Source organism: Aythya fuligula, chromosome 5, assembly GCF_009819795.1.
Source record: "Aythya fuligula isolate bAytFul2 chromosome 5, bAytFul2.pri, whole genome shotgun sequence".
Taxonomy (NCBI): Eukaryota; Metazoa; Chordata; class Aves; order Anseriformes; family Anatidae; genus Aythya; species Aythya fuligula.
The window spans coordinates 22697716-22718451 of NC_045563.1; the positions used below are offsets into that span (position 1 = coordinate 22697716).

Below are 20736 nucleotides of genomic sequence, written 5' to 3' on the forward strand. Positions count from 1 at the left end.
AAATAGACATGCACATAACATACCTATACATGTATTTCTGAATGCACATTCATGTTTTTAATTTCTGTGTTAAGCCCATAGTGAAAAAATAAGGTTTATTTATTCCCAGAAATATGGCATAGACTTAGATAGAGTCTTTAGGATTTGTCTTTAGGATTTATCCAAAGACTGTTACTTCTTGATGCCATGAATAGTTTGGGTTAGAAAAACCTTTGAATGTTCCGCATTTCTAAATCTTGTTGGATATATTGAAATATAGGGATGGCCTGAGAGGATAAAAAGCTTTATTGACTCTAATGAATATGACAGCATCTAAAACCACATTGCTCTTCTGACCACATGCAATTTCTTCGCTGTGTGCCACTGCAAAAACAGATGGAACTTGCTTTTTAGGTACTAAGTAGATAGGATTCTTTCCTATAAATCTTGATACTGCTAGAGTAATAAGCTATAATTCACCTAGAGTTAAACTATCCCCTTCCAGGTGCTTGAAAATCATGTTTCAATATTATTTACCAGTTGTAATTCTTACCAGTTGTTACAGCCAACTCTGATTGATTCTCCTGGACTGTAGGAATCCCCGTTGTGAACACATGGACACTCTTCAGGAGCTATACAACCACCTTTACCATCTAATACGTAATTATGAGGACATATGCAGCCAGAGACACAGTGGGTTTTGTACTGTAAGGACCACATAGAAAACAAGAATTGAAACATTGCCCTTATGGAAGAGTTCATCTACGGCTGGTAAGTGTAAAAGTGACCTAGATAAATATGCTTTCAACTGTAAAGAGTCTGTACTTACACACTCCATGTCTAGAGTCTGACAGCTCTTCTGGCACTCTGCTCCTGCCACACCTGCAGTGGCATTGCCACAGTCAACATAGACCATGGGAGATGCACAGACTGGAAGACAAAAAAGCCATGAGAAATGTGAGATGAACCATATCTTTGTCTTTCTTTAAAAACTGAAAAAAAAGTCCTTTGTGAAATATATGAACCTTAATAGAATGCATTTGACAAGAAAAATTTTGTTTTGAAGTCACACTCATCTTCTCATCTTTTTTTTTTTTTTTTTTTTTTTTAAGCTTTTGCTTGGACTGCTCATAGAAACTCCTGTTAGCTTTATGAAACACTTCTTTCAACAAAAAACAACCCCTCCCCAAAAAAGAAAGCCACACAAGAGAACAAAGATACTGTTTTATTCTACATGTTTGAGGTGACTGGCTTTTAGTCCTTTTATTTTATGTAAAAAATATAAAATATGGTTGTTTTTCTCCTCGCGTTCAGTGAGGTGACCAAATGTTCTTTTCCCCTTGGTAATTCAGGAGATTATAACTTCTTTCTGCCATTTGAAAATGAAAAGTGCTTCTTTACAGTTAGGGAATGTCATTACAGAAATCATCTGTTCATTTTCCTGTTTGATTTCAGACTTGTAAAATTTGCATCATTATGACAAAAAGAGATAACTGGAAAGGGTGAAGGTGGAAAAGGAGAATTAAATAAAATCTTAAGTGGTATGTTACCTGTTTGTGGTTTTTCTCCAATGCAGCTCAGCTTTCCATAGGTGCAAGTGCTATAAAAGAGAGAATGGAGTTATGTTTGCTTCTCTTGTTAAGGTTCAACTTGTTTCCTAATGAATTTGAAATAATGAAAAAAACTCTGATAAAATAGAGAAGACATACTCTTCGTCAGAATAGTTTGTACTATTAAAATTATTTTATATTAAAGCAGACCAAGATACGATTATGTTCTATATAAGGACAGGTCTGCTCTGTGCACTTGCTTGATTAAAAGTTGTCCTTCAGAATATTCCAGATTCATAATGTTAATCCTAATAGGATTATCAAGTTTGTAGCATCTTTCACTGTGAAACAAGTCCTTTATGGTCATGGATGAGAAATTGTTTGGCATAGAGTGAGTATCTGGGTGAGAGTTTGGCTGTTAGCCAAGGCTAACTTACCACAGTATATGGTTTGTTCGACTGCTTTCTAAGTACAAATTTCCAAACATATATAGCCCTTACAATTTTTAAGAATTTCTAGTTTTATGTGTTGAATTTATTGGGCAGAGAAATGCATTTGGTTTGAATTGATTGCATGAACTAAATATGGTTTCATGATTGCCCATATCCGGTCTCATTCTTTTGTTCACAAAACTTACCAGACAACGCCATTGTCATGAATGACTTCCCCAGGAGACAGAGGCATTCCTTTGTAGTAACAAGGACAGCTAGAAGCAGGCACACATTTGCCACTTTCATCCATGTAGGTTCCATTTATGCAGGTGCAGCCATCAACTGGGACAAACTTGATGTTGCATGTGACATCAGGCTCACTCAGAGAGCGACAAGTGTGTTGACAGGAATCAACATTGTAAGTGTACTTCAAGGATTTCGGACATGTGTTGGTGTATTTCGCTTGAGAGAGTAAAATAAGGTGAGTTATGTTTGTAGTTAATTTAAGGATCAATGTAGGCATAAATGCAGTATTTGAGGTAAAGTACATATGATAAAAGTGGCACTGTATATAGACATACTTTTCTGATATGTGAATACTGCAATTATTTTTAACTGTTAAAGCAAAATATATAAATGTATCGTCTATGAATGTATCAAAAATACAAATATTTTGTCCAGGTGTAAAAAGGAAAAAAGCTCAGTTATATTAATGCATCGTGTGTTTCTTCTTCATTGCTATTTTTATATTTTATGTCAATGTAAATTGAGAAACACTCTAGTTATTTTATTGCTATTACAAGAGTATTGAATTCCATGTTGCTTCTTCTGATTCTGAGCAAGTAATATAACAAAGCCTATTTTTTATATTTCACCCTGCTTACTGCTTCGCTTTTATGGCATTCCTCTCCTCCCCAAATTCTTGAAAGTGAATGCTATACTTAAAAAACAGTTTAACACAATTTACTCTGGGAATTCCATATATCCTGAAAGCTCATTTGTGAAGCCTTCTGGATGATCATTTTCAAGAGGCAAGGGGATGTAAAACTTACTGCAGACTTTGTTCCTCCATCCATCGAGGAGAACTCCTTTCACAGCACAGGCTCTAACATAGCTGGAGAGGGCAGCACACATGCAGTCCTCAGTGTTCTCACAGTTACATGTGTCAAACATGCAGTTCTAGGGACAGAGGATGACATATGATCATCAGATTGTCATTTCGGAGCCATGGCTCTTTATATATTTTAGAGTGTCATGTTCATTAGAGCTGAAAGCAAGTGAAGATCACAGAATCACAGAATTTCTAGGTTGGAAGAGACCTCAAGATCATCGAGTCCAACCTCTGACCTAACGCTAACAGTCCCCACTAAACCATATCCCTAAGCTCCACATCCAAACTTCAAAAGTCTTTTGAAGACTTCCAGGGATGGTGACTCCACCACTTCCCTGGGCAGCCTGTTCCAATGCCTAACAACCCTTTCAGTAAAGAAGTTCTTCCTAACATCTAACCTAAAACTCCCCTGGCTCAACTTAAGCCCATTCCCCCTCATCCTGTCACCAGGCACGTGGGAGAACAGGCCAACCCCCACCTCTCTACAGCCTCCTTTAAGGTACCTGTAGAGAGCGATAAGGTCACCCCTGAGCCTCCTCTTCTCCAGGCTGAACAAGCCCAGCTCCCTCAGCTGCTCCTCGTAGGACTTGTTCTCCAGGCCCCTCACCAGCTTCGTCGCCCTTCTCTGCACCCGCTCAAGCACCTCGATGTCCTTCTTGTAGCGAGGGGCCCAAAACTGAACACAGTACTCGAGGTGCGGCCTCACTAGAGTTGAGTACAGGGGGACAATCACCTCCCTAGCCCTGCTGGCCACACTGTTTCTGATACAAGCCAGGATGCTGTTGGCCTTCTTGGCCACCTGAGCACACTGCTGGCTCATATTCAGCTGACTATCCACCATCACTCCCAGGTCCTTCTCTGCCAGGCAGCTCTCCAACCACTCGTCTCCCAGCCTGTAGCTCTGCTTGGGGTTATTGCGCCCCAGGTGCAGGACCCGGCACTTGGCCTTGTTGAACTTCATGCAGTTGACCTCAGCCCATCGGTGCAGCCTATCCAGATCCTCCTGCAGAGCTTTCCTACCCTCAAGCAGATCGACACACGCACCTAACTTGGTGTCATCTGCGAACTTACTGAGGGTGCACTCGATGCCCTCGTCCAGATCATCGATGAAGATATTAAAGAGGACCGGCCCCATATATGTAAGTAAGCATATGCTCATTTTTCATTTGAAGATTTCCTTGAGTCCTTTCAGAAAATAGTCTTTTCAAGGAGAGATAGTAATCAGAGGACCAGAGTTTAAACTTATTTTTCCTTTCGGTTGTTCTTTACTTTTGCAAGTGGTGGTAGCTTTCCCAGCTACTTCCAGTTTCTAGCCACAGTGCCATGGTTACTTAGTGGGACAAGTAGAGGTTATTTGCACCTGACTTTTAGTACTTTTATTTGAAGCTTGGGCTCTTTGCATCCGAGGAACAAAGAAAACAAGAAGTCACTTAATCTGTTACTGTGCCAAGTAAGGCCAGTATAAAGTGGCCATTCCAAAGGATTTGTTAAACATACTCTTACAGATATTCAAGCTGCCCAAGAAGTTCCAGAGCTTCATCATCTTGAATTCCTGGAACGTATTTTTCCCCACAATCTCTTTGCTGCTTTGTGCATGCATTTATTACTTTGCCCTTGGATATATGCAAACGTAGATGCCTCCTGAGAGCAACTATGCAAAGTACTAGTTAAGCTCCTGACTAAAGCTTTCCTTATATCTCAGGAAAGGAGGCTTCTGTCCTTTGATATCATAAGGAATCCAGACAGTCCAAGCTCCTAGATTAGGCATTTAGCATCAGGAAAATGCCTGTAAGTTTATCCTCCTTTGAATGGAAAGAAAGATACCTTTAAAAAAGGAGTGTTATGATGTGTAATGGGCTTCGGGCTTCAAAAGAATTGTAATGAATGCATCTCCACCTGATTGGCAAGTTGTTCTTTCAGGTGTTAGAATCAGAAGTCCAAGTCTTATTCTTTCAAACACGAAAAAGTTAAAACCAAGTACCTTCTGGTAAACTTCTGGATTCACTGTTGAGTGACATTCAGCAAAAGGTCCCGTGGTATCAGAGAGCAGTCCACACCAGTGCTGAGCGTACTTGTCTGTGAATTTAAAATATACAAATTTGTATTGCACTTCATTGTCTAAATTCCTGTTTTTGTGTAACAATACTTCTTGCGGGGAAATCGCAGAGGCTTAACTTAATAGAATTCAGCTTTTTTTTTTTTTTTTTTTTTTTTTCTCCTGGAAATTGAACAACATTTCACGTCGTCTACACAGAAATAAGAATTCTTCATAAACTGAATGCTCTCAATTCATGGTAGTTGTCATGGAATAAACTAATACATCCTTAGATGCATTGTGGATGCTCAAATCTTGAGTATTTCATTGCTTGAAATTCTTGACAGCCTGACAGCTATGAAGTTATGAACTGTAAGACTGGTTCATATTTTGACAGTGGAAGGACCACATTGAAGTCATCCAGCCTTCAGTGGGGCTAAACTCAGCTTTTTTCCTATGTGACAATCAGAGCTTTCAAGGAGTGTATTCCTTATATGCTAAATGGTTCTGGTTCCCCTTAAGCAAACTTGCAAAAACATTTGCTTTCTTTAGCCGAAGGAATATTTTTGAAGATCCAAAATATTTTATTAGTTATTATTTATTAATTGAAGATTTCTTATGTCTGTTGAGGAAAATAGTGTGCATTTGCAAAGAGTCTGCTGTTATTTTGGCTAAATGTTTTGTGGTTGATTAGCTTATTTCTTCTTCTTATCTTAAAAGAGAACGGAAGAGTTTGCTATATGCTGAGCTTACCATTTTCTATGCTGAGGGTACAGGGGTTCTCAAATGTGATTTTGGCATCAGGACAATCAGCCCGAGTTTTCCAAGTATTGCCAAAGGCAGCTGAAGTACCCTCTATTACACCACTGGTGGTTTTGAAGTCATCAGTCTGGACGTCGTTGAAATTTCCACAGAGACCTAGAAGGAAACAGGTGGGTCAGATGGAAGCAGATTGAACCTACAGAATCAAGTGTACAGATGAAGGCAGTTGTTAGGATAAAATCACTTACCACAGGTCTGCCCTTTATGTGATGGGTCTAAGTTTATAAAAAGTTGCATGATAGGCGTAAGCTGGATCTGTAGCTGAAGACCAAAAGTTGTTTGTAAAATAATGAAGAACGATGATGGTCTGAAGATGGTGACATTTGCTGGGGACAATGGACATAAGAGTTACAATTTTATCTAAGATGAACAGTTGAAACTACTGTTCATTATATAGGAGGATTGTACAGCTGTGTGTGATCCTAGTTGTTGAAGAACAATATATATAATATATAATATTAGATATATTAGATATATATATATAATTACAGATAATATATTATATATATTATATATTATATATGTATGTATGTATCAATTAAGATTTCAAATGCAGCACTGAAGTGGGCTGTCTTTACCTTCAAAAAAAATTGTAAAAAACTCCACCTTCCATCAACTGTTTTGAAATAAGGGGAAAAACGTACACTTCTGTGACTATTTAAAAGGCCACCTTTGCTTAATGAAAATTGTTTAGGATGATTTAGTGGTAGCCTCTAACCTCAAACTATTCTGTCATTTATGCTTTCTGTTTAGGTGCAGCAGTTATTTGAGGATTAGTGGCAGAGAAAATCTCCAGTGATTAATGTACATCATACAAAGAGACACAAGGGACACAGGAGAACTAAACAACTTGGGAAATTGAATTCCTGTTGTAAATCAGAATTTTTATTTCCTCTCTTATGGCAATATTTGGATCTGGAAGTGTCCAATGAAACTATTTGTCTGAACTGCATCTCCATTTGATCAGATCTTACTAAAATCAGACCATAAGTTTGCTAAAATTAGAGCAGAGTTGATTAGGCAAACTCTTTTTATTTAAAAATAAGAGGCTATACTCTGAGTACCTTGGGTTTGCTGTAGTATAACCAAAGGCAGAATTTGGTAGCAGATGAAGAAATAAAATATTTTAAATTCAAAGACAAACATCAGAGGAGTCTTCCAAAGGCACTTACCTGCAGAGAAGGGCAGCTGTGTGTAGATCATATTCACAAATACGCTGCCGGAAGGTTGGATCACAATGTTCTGTCCACAAAAAGAGGGAATGATTATCAAGCATGCTTAGGAAAGGTAAAAACACGTTCCAAATATCGTATATCTAGTATCATTAAAGATAGAGGAAGGAAAATGGTGTGTGTGGTAGAAAGACTCAGGGTCTGTTGATTTTCTGATTCCCTTACTATTTCATTGATCTTTATTATAGAGGTCCATTAACTGCCTTCCCCACCACCCCCCCTCCAAAAAAAAAAAAAAAAGAAAAAAAAAGAAGAAGAAAAAGAAAGAAAGAAACAAGTAATAACAAGAACAAATAACAAATAAGAACCAAACAAAACCCCAAAGACAACTAAATGACAGAAAACTATCAGGATCTTGACTTCCGATATACATACTTTATTATTTTTTTTTTCTTTGATTAATGTTCAAATGAGATAAAACAAAAAACAGTGTAGATTTCCTGTCTGTGCTGTTATGTGTCATTTGCATACTACTTGCCTATTAAGTTTTGTAAACATCCCTCCAGAATGCTAGGTATTTGCATTTGCTACTTACAGTTTGTCCTCCACTTAGGCTGATGGCTACACCCTTGAGGCATGTCTCAGTGTCAGTCAGGCCACATTTGTGGATGTCTCCCAGGACAGTGAAATCATTGCTGTCACAGAGCTAGAAGAAGAAAACAAAATAAGTCTACTGTACTAGAAAGGATCACACTCAAATGGCGTTCTTATTAAAGTGAGTCTTTTAAAATGTTGATTATTCCTTTTCTTCTCATTTCTTGCATATCCATATGTAGTCAGCAAAGTAATCTGATGTTCTTGTATGTCACACAATGTAAGCTATCAATTACTGCTGACATTCAGTGGCAAGTTAGACATGTTAAACTGAACATTAAAACTTCAGAATGTTTAGGTAGTACTAGTTTAATCTGCTAGAGAAGAAGCAAGTATGCCTTTCGTCCTCATTGGTTATGGTGTTTACCTGGGAAAGGAAAAAAATTGCTTCTGATCTTTTCTGCACTGAATAGATTATCAAAAAGGCTGGCCATTTGGACATTCTTTTAACAAGTAGGAAACATGCATTTAAATATCCTCTCACAGGAGAAAATTGAGCCAAGATCACCATTCATTGAGCTACCAAATAAAGGCAAACTGCATTTCTTCTCTTGGTTCTGATTTTTTACAGACTGATTTCTCTTGGTTCTGATTTTTTTCTGTGAGCTATATTCAAAGTGTGCCTAATGAACAAAACATTACAGGGAAACAGAAAGAAGGCTATGGATCTGAATTTGTCTTATCATTTTCTTGACATTAACAAGACTAAATTGAGGACAGCAGAAATGCAGAATTACAGCTGTGTAGAAATTTAATGTTAAAATTGTGGGCTTTTAAACCTTTTCAGTCCAGGTTTAAGGTTTTTCTGTACCTCCAAAGGTATGCAACCATTCCTGATCCAGCTTGTGATTCTCATTGAAAATCATCATACATTTAATCTAGTTTATATCTAAATTACCTTATTCTAGTTCATTTCTGAGTTTTTATGATTCTCTTTCCTAGTAACATTTAGCCTGAACTCTTTGAGAACAGGTTTTATTTAATATGAAGCCTTTATGAGATATTTTTTTTAACATTGCTCACCCAATACAAATCAACAGAAAATATACTTTAGACATACCTACTTAGAATTCAGTCCCTACTAATCTTAGAAGTCCAGTAAATTTATTTATTTATTTTAATCAGTTTTTGATGCTTTAGGATACATGTACGATTTCTTAACTTTTGCTTTTAAATTCAAAAGTCTTATATTTTTACTGGGAAAGACTGTTTGGAAGGTTGATCATCTTAATGAAATATCTCCTGAGCATTTTTCAGAAGGAAATAGTTACAGAGCACCAGACAGGGAATATTACATTTAAGAATTAATGGGAAGCATTGTTTCATGGAACCTGAACATGGAACTCAGTGCAATTCTTAAGCATTGATCAAAGTACACGAGTATACTATAATATATTTATTTAATATAAAACTAACAGAAAGCCTACTGGAATCTATTTAAGGCTCCATGTTGTTCCTTTAAATTTCAGGAAATTGACATGATTACTAGTAGTTTAAATCAAGCATATTTAATAAAAGCATTTTCCTTTAGCATATTGCTTTAGCAAAGAATGTGACTGATTTTTTACCTTGGTTAGGACATAGCTACAGTCTCCAAAGAAGGAATAATATTTTTCATCAAATGTTGAGATGTGGGAACCTCCTTCAATACTGCAAGTTCCAGGACATGACTGGGTAACGCAAGCCCATTCACCTTCAGCACAGGTACTGAAATTAAGAAGGCATTCTGTAACCTTGGATAGTGCAAGTATAAATGAAATAAGTGACAATAAGGGGAGCTGATGCCTTAATTTTCCCCTTGAAGGAAAAGAGTGCTTACAAAGAAGCCACATTTCTTTGAAATCTCAGAAAAAGTATCAAAAAGGCACATTTATATTGATGATATTTTTTATATAATGCTTTTGATTTCCAGTCTCTGGCCAAAATTCAGTCCTTTTGAATCTGGCATCCATTCTGATGCATATGAAAGATTGCCCCTCATCTCCATGAGAATGATTTTACCTTCAAATGTGTAATGTATTTCTTGAAAAGTAATACGTTTGTGGTTTTTGCATTCATCGACATATAGATAGGTGCATTTGCATATACATATGTAATAAGACTTCAGTAATAATAATGAAATTGAAAAAATACACATAATATCTGCCAAACATGCCTCTCAAACATGATCTCCTAGTATGCACGATGCAGCATGTTCCTGAATATCATAGCCCTTGACTCCAGTATTTACACAAGTGCCCCAGTGTTACACTGTAGGGCAGCAAAGGATGTAACACAGTAATTCACATTTCTGTATGGCTTTTCAGTCTCCAATATGTGAATTTGATTGTCTTCTTTAGGTCATTCTTCCTGAAACTGGAACACTTATATCTAAACTTAAATTTTTGTTTCTATTTGTGAGGAGAAAACATGGATATAAAAATCTTCCAAAAAATATAATCAAAGAAGTTCAGTTCATAAGTACTTCTTTGTATATTTTTAAGCAGCAATTAATCATTTTTCCCTGTCTCCAAAATGTCCAGGTAATGCACCTAAAAAAGAAATAGAAGAAAAGGAATATTTTACCATGATCTGCATTTAGATGAGAAGGAGGTACCAGGAGCATAAGTTTCACCTTCATAGGTGCAGTGACATTCCTTACGGGGAATACAGCCAGCACCATTAATGTCATCAAATACCATTCCTAGGGAAAGAAATTGTCTGTTACTCATTCTGTGCGCTGCAGAACCTACTTTTGTACACATATCTGTCAGATGCTTTAAAGCATTTTTCATTTCTCCTGTGTTACACGGAAAATTGAAAGCCACTTCCTTATTTTAAGGAAGGATGCCAGCTATGTAGGGATTGAAGGAACTATAGTCCATTAAAGCCTATCTAAAATCTTCGGGTGATCATAAGGGACTTCTAGGGAAATACCTTTTTGTTATGAGCTTCATTAGATTGCAATTAGGATTAAAAATACTAGATAGCAAAGTGGAATAGATGAACTTTTTGTAAGACTGCCTGGGGACATATTTTCATAGTACATGTATATATGCCCAAGGCAGAGGATTATCTAAGAGGAGTCAATGATGTTATATAAACAAGTGATGGTGAATTCTGTGAGACAACATGGAAGATGGGCAGAAGATTTGCAATGCGGTAAGATCATACCTTACTGTCACAACAGCAACAATTCTCAGCCACAGAAATAAGTGTGCACAAAGAAAACGTATTTGTATCATTCATCTTGTACTGATACTCAGTTCTCAGATGTAAGTCTGTGAAACACCAGATTTTATAAACTGCCTGGTCATCTCTCCGCTCCTTGTTGTTTAGATACACAGCACTGGACATGGAAGGGTGTGGTAATGTGGGGAACCAGACACAGCTTTGCTAACCCCAGGGCAGAATGCAATTAAATGTTACACACTTTCTATTAACTGAGTATGGATGCTGAGAACAGGAATCTTCATGTTATCAATAAACCTGTGCGGTGTCAAGAGTTGGACTTGATGATCCTTAAGGGTCCCTTCCAACTCAGGATATTCTATGATTCTATGATTCTATGATTCTATGATCTTATACCCAGTTCAGTCATTACATACATGTGTCAGGCACATGTTCAAAAGGGTGTTTTTATTAACCTGGATATAAATAGTGCATGTGTGTCAAGGAAGAAGCATAGTTATTACTATGATGCTATGATAATAACAAGATATGGCAAGAATGATAGAGTAGGAAAGTTTCGATGGTTGCGACTATGAGAAAAGAGTATAAAGTAACTTACCTGGAGGACAGACGCAACCATCTGTACAATGATCTTCGCAAAGTGCAGATCTTTCAGGGTTGCTGCAGGTATCAGAGCAGGGGGAGCCACATTCCTGATGTTGCATGTTGAAGGGACATGATTTGGCTGAAAGTAGAAAGAGTTATAATGCTGGCTTTTCCTTTGAAATGTTGATAAAACAGTATTTACTATCTAGGATGTTTTCCATCAAGATACAATGGAGAGCAACCAAGTGGAAGGTGCAAGATTTTAGATCTTCTGAAATATACTGAAAACCTTCAGTAATGCAATATCCCAACATTCTTGAATATGCTCAGAATAAAGCTGATTTCATGAAAATTACATCCACTTTTAAATGGCTGTCTTCTTCAGGAAAAAAAAAAAATCACATATTTGAAGTTTACTAGATATAAATAGGGAACATAACTGAAAGTCTCTTCCAGAGATACTTACGGCACAATTCTGAGGTTCTCCAGTTCAGAGGCTGTCCACCAGCATGAGCACACTGCCGTGAGTATTCAGCAAAGGTGTTGCACATGCAGAAGTCAGCCATAGAGGTATCACAGTGGCATAAGTCTTGTATGCAAGTTTCAATGTAGTCCTGAACATCCACGAGTACATTACAGCTTGTGAATGCTTTACTAGTTAATACTGTCTCACAGATAGAAGCCTGGAAGGGAAAACAGTGAAAATAAAGCAACTGTGTTAAGAAAATGTGAAAATGATTATTTCATTTAAGGCATGTAACAAAACAAGCCAAAGGTCCTTCTGGTCCAAAAACCTGTCCAGTAGTAACCATAATCAGATGTGAACTCATATAATTTTTTAGCCTTCACTTTAGCAAAGAATTGAAAAACCCATTTTGGAAACATTTTCCTTCCAGACCCATGGCTGGGTTATATTCATGCTGTAGTTTTTCCTATCCTGGCAGATATTCTCCGAAGAGAGAAAGGGATAATATATGCTGAATTGGAAAAATGAATTCTGAAAGAGAGATTCTTACAAATTCACTTGAGCAGTTCTTCAGAACAGCAGGAGGAATAGGGTCATCGCACTGCTCTGTGGGTCCATCTATCTTCTGCCTGTTCCCAAACTGAACGGCAGTCAGTTTTGTATCTGTACAAAAATGTTAAAGTATTAGAATAATATTTACTGATTTACTGGCTTCTACATGGAGGTATTTTCTTTTGTGACACTACCCATTAAAAGCAGATACGCAAAGGCAAAAGGAGATGAAACAGGTATATCAAGGACAGGAGACTAACTATTGAAAAAAGAAGAAAGTTAACATGTGGCAGGTTTTAAAAGATGTAACAGTGATGGAAACAGCCTAATGCAACGGAAAGCCCTGACTCTGTTACTTAAGTATTACAACTGACATCATAAAAATATATACTGAAAAAAGTATCCCTGGTTTTGCAGTTAATACAACCCACAACCTCTGTGACTGTATAAGGCTAAAACAAAGAAAAACAAAGTGCCAATACTTAATAATGCTTTTTATTACTTACTCTGTGAAATAAACTCATTATTGGTTGGAATTCCATTGAAGTCCCCACACAGTCCACAAGTTTGATTGGCATATTTCTTATCTAGTTCCACCTAAAAGAAATGAGGAAAGCAAGTTTAGGTTCACAGCAACATCAACCCTGCTGGTTAGAAACACAGCCTACACCAATATTCCTTATGTACACAAAATTTGACATATGTGTGCTGTGCAGGCTGTGAGATGTGGTAGGCATCATTGGGAAGGTCAACAACCACCAAGAAAAGCTTAGTCTTAGTCTAGCACTGGGACTGTGAACATTTGTGAGCATTGTGAGCATTGCCAGGTCTGGAATCTGGGATTAGTCCATTGTGATGTGGGGACATTATAATATGGGGGTATATTGACTCTGAACAGAACTCATTGGGAAAAAAATAATAAAGGAAAACTAGGAGAAGACTGGAATATAGCCCAGTACACTAAAAATTAGTACAGAAGCCTAAGTAACTAATGTCTGCCTGACTGATTAAGATTACAAAGATGTCAATGGACTACTTTCAAAATACTACCTAACTGCCATGGTTTGGATGTTTTCTTACCAGGAGGGCATCCTCTTCATTCCAAAGGAAGGTCAGTCCTAACTTGGCAGAAACTTTCAGATAGCTGTTGCTTCTCTCTACCAAGACTCCCATATGGTTGTAGGGCATCTGAACCCTGGGGAAAGATCACTATAATTCAGTGGGGGTAGGGACAGAATATCCACATTGATACCCATTCTTGCTCTCTTTGAGAAGCTTCAACATGCAAAGATGACAAAATTAGTCAGTGCAATAACTAAATGCAAACAATGCACATTTATAACATTTTAGCTTTTTGATTGCTTCTTTGTGTACAAATGGATCAGCCTTGCTTTCCCTGTTGTTCCTTTTGGCTATTTCTGTTAGTTGTGTTTTTGTAGGTGAAATGTTGGCATGTCTTCAGTTATATTGTTCAAAAACGTTTTGGGAAGTTCTGTTTTGCAGGCATTATGCTTCATGATATTACTATTTATTCCTTAAAGCTCTTGATAATAAAGAGATACTCTTTGTGCTTTCTGTGGCATGAGTGCCATTCACAAAGATGTACTCCAGATAGTCTTTCTACTAGCTTGCCATATATAGCTGCTGTAATACATATATCATTGTGGCATAGCTGTCCAAATATTTACCCAAACTTTTGGACAAGTTTCACACCCTTTGCCAAAATCAATGCTATCATTACTACATAGATAGGAAGTTCCCAGACTAGCTTGTTTAAAATGAGCCCAGGTGCAAGCTGCAGTTGCAGTGTGCTTAACTGCACAGTCTTCAGAGCAAGGACAAGAACAGTCAGAAATTCATCACAGGGCTCCTGTTCTGGTAAAGTTAATGGAAAGTAGAAACTTAAAGGGTGTAAAAGCCTAACACTTTGACTAAATCCAACTTATACATTTGATTGTATATATATTTATATATATATATTTATAATAGAGGGGGACAGCATCTGGGTTACAGATCATCTGAATAAAATGAACACAAGAATAATCTGTAGAAATGACAGCTCACTGTCAGACCCTCTTATTTTTGCTGGTGCCTCAGGAAGGACATGAGTCCTACAGCTGCGTGGGAGCAATATGAGATGAGATGAAAGAAAGGGATGCTTGCTCAAAGAGCCTTCTGAGAGCAAGGGCAGTCATGGCAATTTCAGTTCATAGCAGAAGATATGAACATACTGTTGGCCATTGACCAGGACGGATGTGCGGGTCAGTTCAACCACTGCTCCTTCCAGCTTCATGATGACGTGGGTGATCATGGTAGCATTTTCCACCATTGTACGCCTAATCTGGATGTTGAAATCCTCATAGGAAGATTTGCAGTTGGATGCAAAGATGTAATTGCAGACCCCAGGGAAATAAAAGATGTCCCCGTCAAAGTTCTTGAAGTGGAAGTTACCCCATGTGCTGCACACACGGCCATTGTGAGAGGGGTTGCCAGCTGTGGATTCAAAATGAGCCATAAGAATTTTCTACAATTTGCCATGGATACCCTCCTCTTAGGTTGCCTAGATAAGGTATCTCACCAATATTTTGAGCACATTATCATTTCCCTTTCTTTACTGGAAATAGTGTGCATGATTTATCCAAGTATTACATATGTGCTTTTTTTTTTCAGCCTCATCATATTAACAATACACAAGCTGAGCATCAAGCCACATATAGATTATCATTATTTGATGAACTGACTACTTTTCTTGTTTATTTTTTATTCTATGAGGCTAAAGGATCTTACACAATTTACCAATCTGTTCAGTTCATTCCATATTCTTTCTGCCTGTTTGATCAACAAATAAGTATCTGAGGCATGACATTTGTTGAACTTACCCTTTACTTTCAGTGTGTTTTGAAGAGGTGGAATGATTGTCAATCCATGGGATTTAGTACCCAGTGAAAGACCTATGAGGAGAAAAATGATCAAGTTTAATCTCATAAGAAGTCCTAAAATATGGCTAGAGGTTGCTTAGTTTCTTTAGTGATTAATATTTCCTAGTACTAGTTACTCCCTAGGGAGAATTTCCACAAGGATTTATAGATGTATTTTAAACAGCACTTTGTGTTCTGTCTTTCCATGTGTCTTTCCACTAAGAGCCAAATCCCAAAGACCTCTTTGGCTGTAGTTCTTTTTTCCATTATTTGTTCAAGACTCCCACCTGATGCAGGCCCTGCTGATCTGAACTCAAGAGCAGCAATCTAATCCTTTGACTGCTGTGTTGTAATAGAAGTGGGGAAAATGCTAATGTCTTTGTCTGAACCTCTGCCTCTCAGTACACTTAGAAAGTTACAGAAGAATCTTAGAGGATAAGAAACCACAGCTTTTTTTTTTTTTTTTTTCCTTTTTTATTTTTTTTTTCCCTGAAGCTTGTATCTTTCTCTGTGCTGAGTCATGCAACTTTGCACAACCAACTGCAAGCAGATTTTTTTTAGAAAATGCCATTTAAAGTTTGCAAAACTTTAGTCATGTACTCTTCATGGAAAGACTTCTATTTGTAGGTTACAGCCCTACATTTTCTATGTCCAAATCCAATGTTTTCTCTTGAGATCCAGCTATGAAGCAGAGAGAATACTTAGAAAACCTGTTATGCATTTTCTTTACATGAGAGTTTGAGGACTTGCTACAGTTTTCTCCTTTGAAAGAATCAAAATTGAAAGTATCAAAATATCATTCAATAACTTCCAAACTGTAGACTGTGGATTATTAACCATTGACTTCTCCATTTAGATCAAAACATATCACTAAGACAAATACGTGTTTTAGGAAGACAATTTGGTTAAGTCTTGATGTAAGAATTTGAATTGTAAACATACATACTACCTTACTTTACAATCTATTCCAATAATTAAATGCACACTTATTAAATAATTAGAGGTATACTTCCAGTTTGGGTGTACCACTGTTTTAATTGCCAGCTAGTGACTTCACAAATTGCAGTTTGCATTGCAGGCTAAATGATTAATTATTTCAGCCTTTCATCAGTAATATGCCAGTAGGCGTTTTATCCTTCCACCCTTATTTTGCTGTGTACTGTTAGTGTGTTACAGTATGTGTCATAAAACTGTTTTTTATACATGATTATTTAGTGCTTAATCATTCTAATGTTTAAGGTAGTTACAGTTCTGTTATTCTCACTTGTGAGTGACGTGGTCATATTTACAAAGAATAAAAAATGTATTTTTTATTACCTACTATAAGGTATCTTGATGATATGTATGTATACACACGCCCTTCTGAAAATACACTTTTAGATAGATGGTATGTACCTTTCATAAAGTTAAAGATTAGATAACTGTATCACATCAGTAGACCAGATCTACTGGGACAGATCTCAGAGGAATTTCTGACTGGGACTTGGATGTATCGTACACAGGTTTTCTCTCTCTCTCTCTCTGTCTCTCTCTATATATATATGTATAAAAATATATATTTGTAAAAGGAATGGATGTTCTAGGAATATTCTTTATCAGTTTAATTTAGGGCAAAATATTAGAAATATCTCAGAATAAAATTACTTACTGTTTTTTCTCTGCAGGAAGGATAGAGAATCATAGTTTGATTGTGATTGCTGTTCTTCGCCCTGGACTTGAACTGTATAAAGGGAAGTAGAAGAGTAAAATGTAAATGTTTAATTTGTATGAGTTCCTTCATCATTTTTTCCATTATATTTGTTTAAACTTGCAAAGTCAGTATATCAAAAATTGGCAAAGCTATGTTCATGAAGGTCAGACTTACATCAGAACTTGTACTACATGCAACCATGATGGCCACATACCATTCCTTGAGCTATTTGTTTTTTCAGTAGGCTAATAAATTATTGAAAGGAAGCCATTAAAAGTGTGTCAGTGAGAATTTCAGCAGATCCTTATTCTGTTTTTGTCATAATAGCCCCTGGATGCTCTTATATACTTTTCAGACAGAAGAACCCCTTTTTTTAATTATAAGAGTGATCTTTGTCGTCTCTTATGCAAAGCCAAAGTTAGTCTATATTTTATGGTTTCATGCACTATTTATAATAAACAGCAGAAGAAAAATAAACCCAAAAGTCACACAGAAAGAAATAGGCCTTTCCAATAGATACACTCCTGATTTTGCCCCAAAGCAGAACTTGTGTTTCCAGTGGTGAAATCATTTTTTTCCGTTCCACTTCAGCTTCATAATAGGAATACACACAAAATCTGCAGGGCCAAGGAGGACTTTTAATGCACGGCTTGTTGAGAGTTTATCAGATACAGGGCAGGTTGCAGGGGAGGCCATGCCAGCTGGAGAAAACCCAGATGGCAGGCTGACTGTCTGCTGCACCCCACAACAGGGCAGTCCATGGGTAGCACCGCTAGAGGAGCTAGTGCTGAAATTAGAGCTGCAGGGAGCTCCATAAATCCCTTTCTTCTTGCACCAGCTGGACATCTGCAGCTGGCGTTGGAAGGACGCATTGTGCCCCTTCTGGAGATGTGAACCATTCTGAGTTCCCCTCCTCTTCTATCTATTCTCAGAGAGTTTTTTGCTTCTTTTTTCATGCATGGTATGGCTTCAACACTATGCCTGGTGCCACATTCATCCCAGATTACCATTCCATTACCATTTCATTGCATGGTATGATAATGCTACAGCTAGCCTTCTGATACAGTTAGCACTAAGAGCAGTGCTAACTGCTCTTAGCACTAGGTTTGACCATAAGTTAGTGTAGAATTAGCTGGAAGTAGTAAAAAATAACTCAATTGGATCCGCATCTGAGATCAAAACACACTAAAAAAAAACCAAACAAACAACAACAACAACAACAACAACAAAACAAACACTAAAGCACACTAAAAACTAATGTTTTTGTCACCTTAAACCTTAAGGGAAATTAACAGGAGGAATATGAGTAAAAAAAACTTTCTACCCATCTGTGAGAATTAAGTGTCCTTTTATAATGCTTAAAGCAGATCCATTTATTTTCACTCCCTCAATAAACATGCCTGTGCTCTAATCTTTTGTAGAATCTCACGTGCGAGGACAAATTAACTTTTAAAATCTGATGTCCAACGTTTGTCAGGCAAAATACTTAGTGTATCATGAGCTGATAAAACTAAACAAAAAAAATCTTTAATAATGCTGGCTCCACTGGTTTGTTCATTCTTAAATGTATTTTTGCCCCTTTTGGCTTGTGCTTTTACACATGCTGTACTTTCAAATGTGGACATCAAAAACTAAATGCCAATCTTGAGGCACAGTGGTAGAAATAAGAATTATTCCTGATTTCAAATGGAGAAAATACATTAAGAACACCAAGTAGGTTATGAAGTTTGAAGATAATTATTTTCCTCTTCTTAGGAAAGAAAGTATTTGTAACAGAAAATAAAATCTTGCATAAAGGTAAAAGGTTCAGTAGCTCCACAAAGCCAAGAAAAAAGGTTTCAAACTCTGACGCAGGCAATAAATTCTTTGAAACTGTAAAAATGCCAAGCAAATAAATCCTCCTACCTTTGATCTGTATGAAGGCAAGTGCTGTTATTGATATCCATAGTGGTATTCGCGTCCCACTACCTGTGCCCATCTTCTGGAAGTCCGGTAGAAACTACCGAACAACCTGCCTCTGAGAAAATACCTGTCTGCTCCTGAGTTTTATATAGCGAGAGAGCAAGTTTTGGCTCAGTTCCCAGATTGTTTCACAAGGTTCTTAAAAGGTGGGGCTTCAGATGTTTTACTTTTCCTTTGCAGGTGTACAGGTAAATAGAGGATGCTCTGACTTTCCTAAGGTATTTGCACTCTAGGAGGAGTCTTCTTTCTACAAGTCCTTAAGATGAAATGTCAAGAGGTGAGCAGGAAGAATTTTTGCTCAGAATTAGTCCTCCAAAATTGTTAATATTATGTGATAAATATAATTTAAGGGACTTTTGAGTAACTTGTGAGTGGGACCTTGGAATGAATGGCTTCACATGTTTTTAGTTTCCTCCTTATAGTTAAAGGTAGCAACTTCTCAAAAACAAAAAACAAAACAAAACAAACAACAACAACAAAACAGAAAAAGAAAAACACAAAGAAACAAAAAACAACAACACCAAACACACAAAAAAACAAGGAAGCTCCATCTGACATAGATTTTTAATGAGTTTGCATCTGTGTATGAAACTACTTTGCCTGTGAAAATGGAAAAGATCAAAGGCCGTCTAAGGTAATATGGACCCTTCCTTGAAGGTTCCTTTCTTTTCATATGTGCAATTTTAGTGCTAGATCGGCAGTTTCCCTTCTGAGTAAACATGGCTTCGACTAAAATTGATTCTATCTACAATTTATATATATATATATATATATATATATATATATATGTATATACATTTAATTTACAGGAATGTCCTTTGGAATGTTCATTATCTTGAGCAATGAGAGTGAATGATGTTTTTTGAACGTATTGAAACATTAATTTGAATATATATTGCTATAATGAATTAAACATTTAAAGTGTATTACCCTGGGCTGTATAGAAACAGTCTTTCAGAAGAAGGATGAATTGAAAGTTCCTGCAAAGCAGTAAGTACTAAGATAATTTCCATATTCACTGAGAACAGGACAAGATGTAATTAGATGTAAAACCAGTAAAATCTTTTAGGTTAGACAATGAGGACAAAAAAAATCTTTTTACGGGTATGGTGAAGTACTTATATAGGTTGCCTGAGAACACTGTTGAATTTCCATCACTGGTGGTTTTCAAGAACAGGTTAGACAGACACCTGCCTGAGGATGGTGTAAGTGTAGCTGATAGTGCCCTGAGGCAGGGGAATGGACTAAATGGCCATTTTAGAGTCCTTTGAACTCGATTTTCTATGATTTTTCTGAAAATAACTAAATAAAATTGGAAACATTGAGGAAAAAAATTGTCCGCTTTCAGTTGTGCATACCTCTGACAACTTTACTGACATATAAATCAATGTAGAATTAACCTTAGTATTATCTGAATGAGGAAAAGAAGGTGACTACAGGATAGTTATATGTAAAGAAATATATGCAGTGCAAAATTAAGGTAAATGTTACCATTTTATTTAGTATCAAGGTACCAAGATGAAGAGCTGAAAATGAAAAATGTTAACAGAGGTAACTGGTGCTCAGGTAAAGTCATGATGAAAGAGGTAAGGTAAACTCAGCTGGGTAACACGTAAGTTTATTAAGTGATTCTGATGA

At 36.9% G+C, this 20736-nt stretch overlaps 1 protein-coding gene across 1 annotated transcript in view; it reads right to left on the minus strand.

Moving 5' to 3' along the window:
- Window positions 1-16729, minus strand: part of LOC116489535 (mucin-5AC-like) — a 71536-nt gene extending 54807 nt beyond the window's left edge. The window contains exons 1-20 of the mRNA XM_032187962.1: window positions 16711-16729; window positions 15408-15479; window positions 14760-15021; window positions 13609-13723; window positions 13035-13125; window positions 12527-12639; window positions 11977-12193; window positions 11524-11649; window positions 10320-10437; window positions 9323-9461; window positions 7696-7806; window positions 7101-7170; window positions 6117-6254; window positions 5860-6024; window positions 5053-5147; window positions 3013-3139; window positions 2167-2422; window positions 1530-1579; window positions 809-909; window positions 533-684 (exon numbers count right to left, since the gene is read on the minus strand). Of these exons, the coding sequence (XP_032043853.1) occupies window positions 533-684; window positions 809-909; window positions 1530-1579; window positions 2167-2422; window positions 3013-3139; window positions 5053-5147; window positions 5860-6024; window positions 6117-6254; window positions 7101-7170; window positions 7696-7806; window positions 9323-9461; window positions 10320-10437; window positions 11524-11649; window positions 11977-12193; window positions 12527-12639; window positions 13035-13125; window positions 13609-13723; window positions 14760-15021; window positions 15408-15479; window positions 16711-16729 (2537 nt within the window). The remainder of the gene's footprint in view (window positions 1-532; window positions 685-808; window positions 910-1529; window positions 1580-2166; window positions 2423-3012; window positions 3140-5052; window positions 5148-5859; window positions 6025-6116; window positions 6255-7100; window positions 7171-7695; window positions 7807-9322; window positions 9462-10319; window positions 10438-11523; window positions 11650-11976; window positions 12194-12526; window positions 12640-13034; window positions 13126-13608; window positions 13724-14759; window positions 15022-15407; window positions 15480-16710) is intronic.
- Between the last annotated feature and the right edge of the window lie 4007 nt (window positions 16730-20736).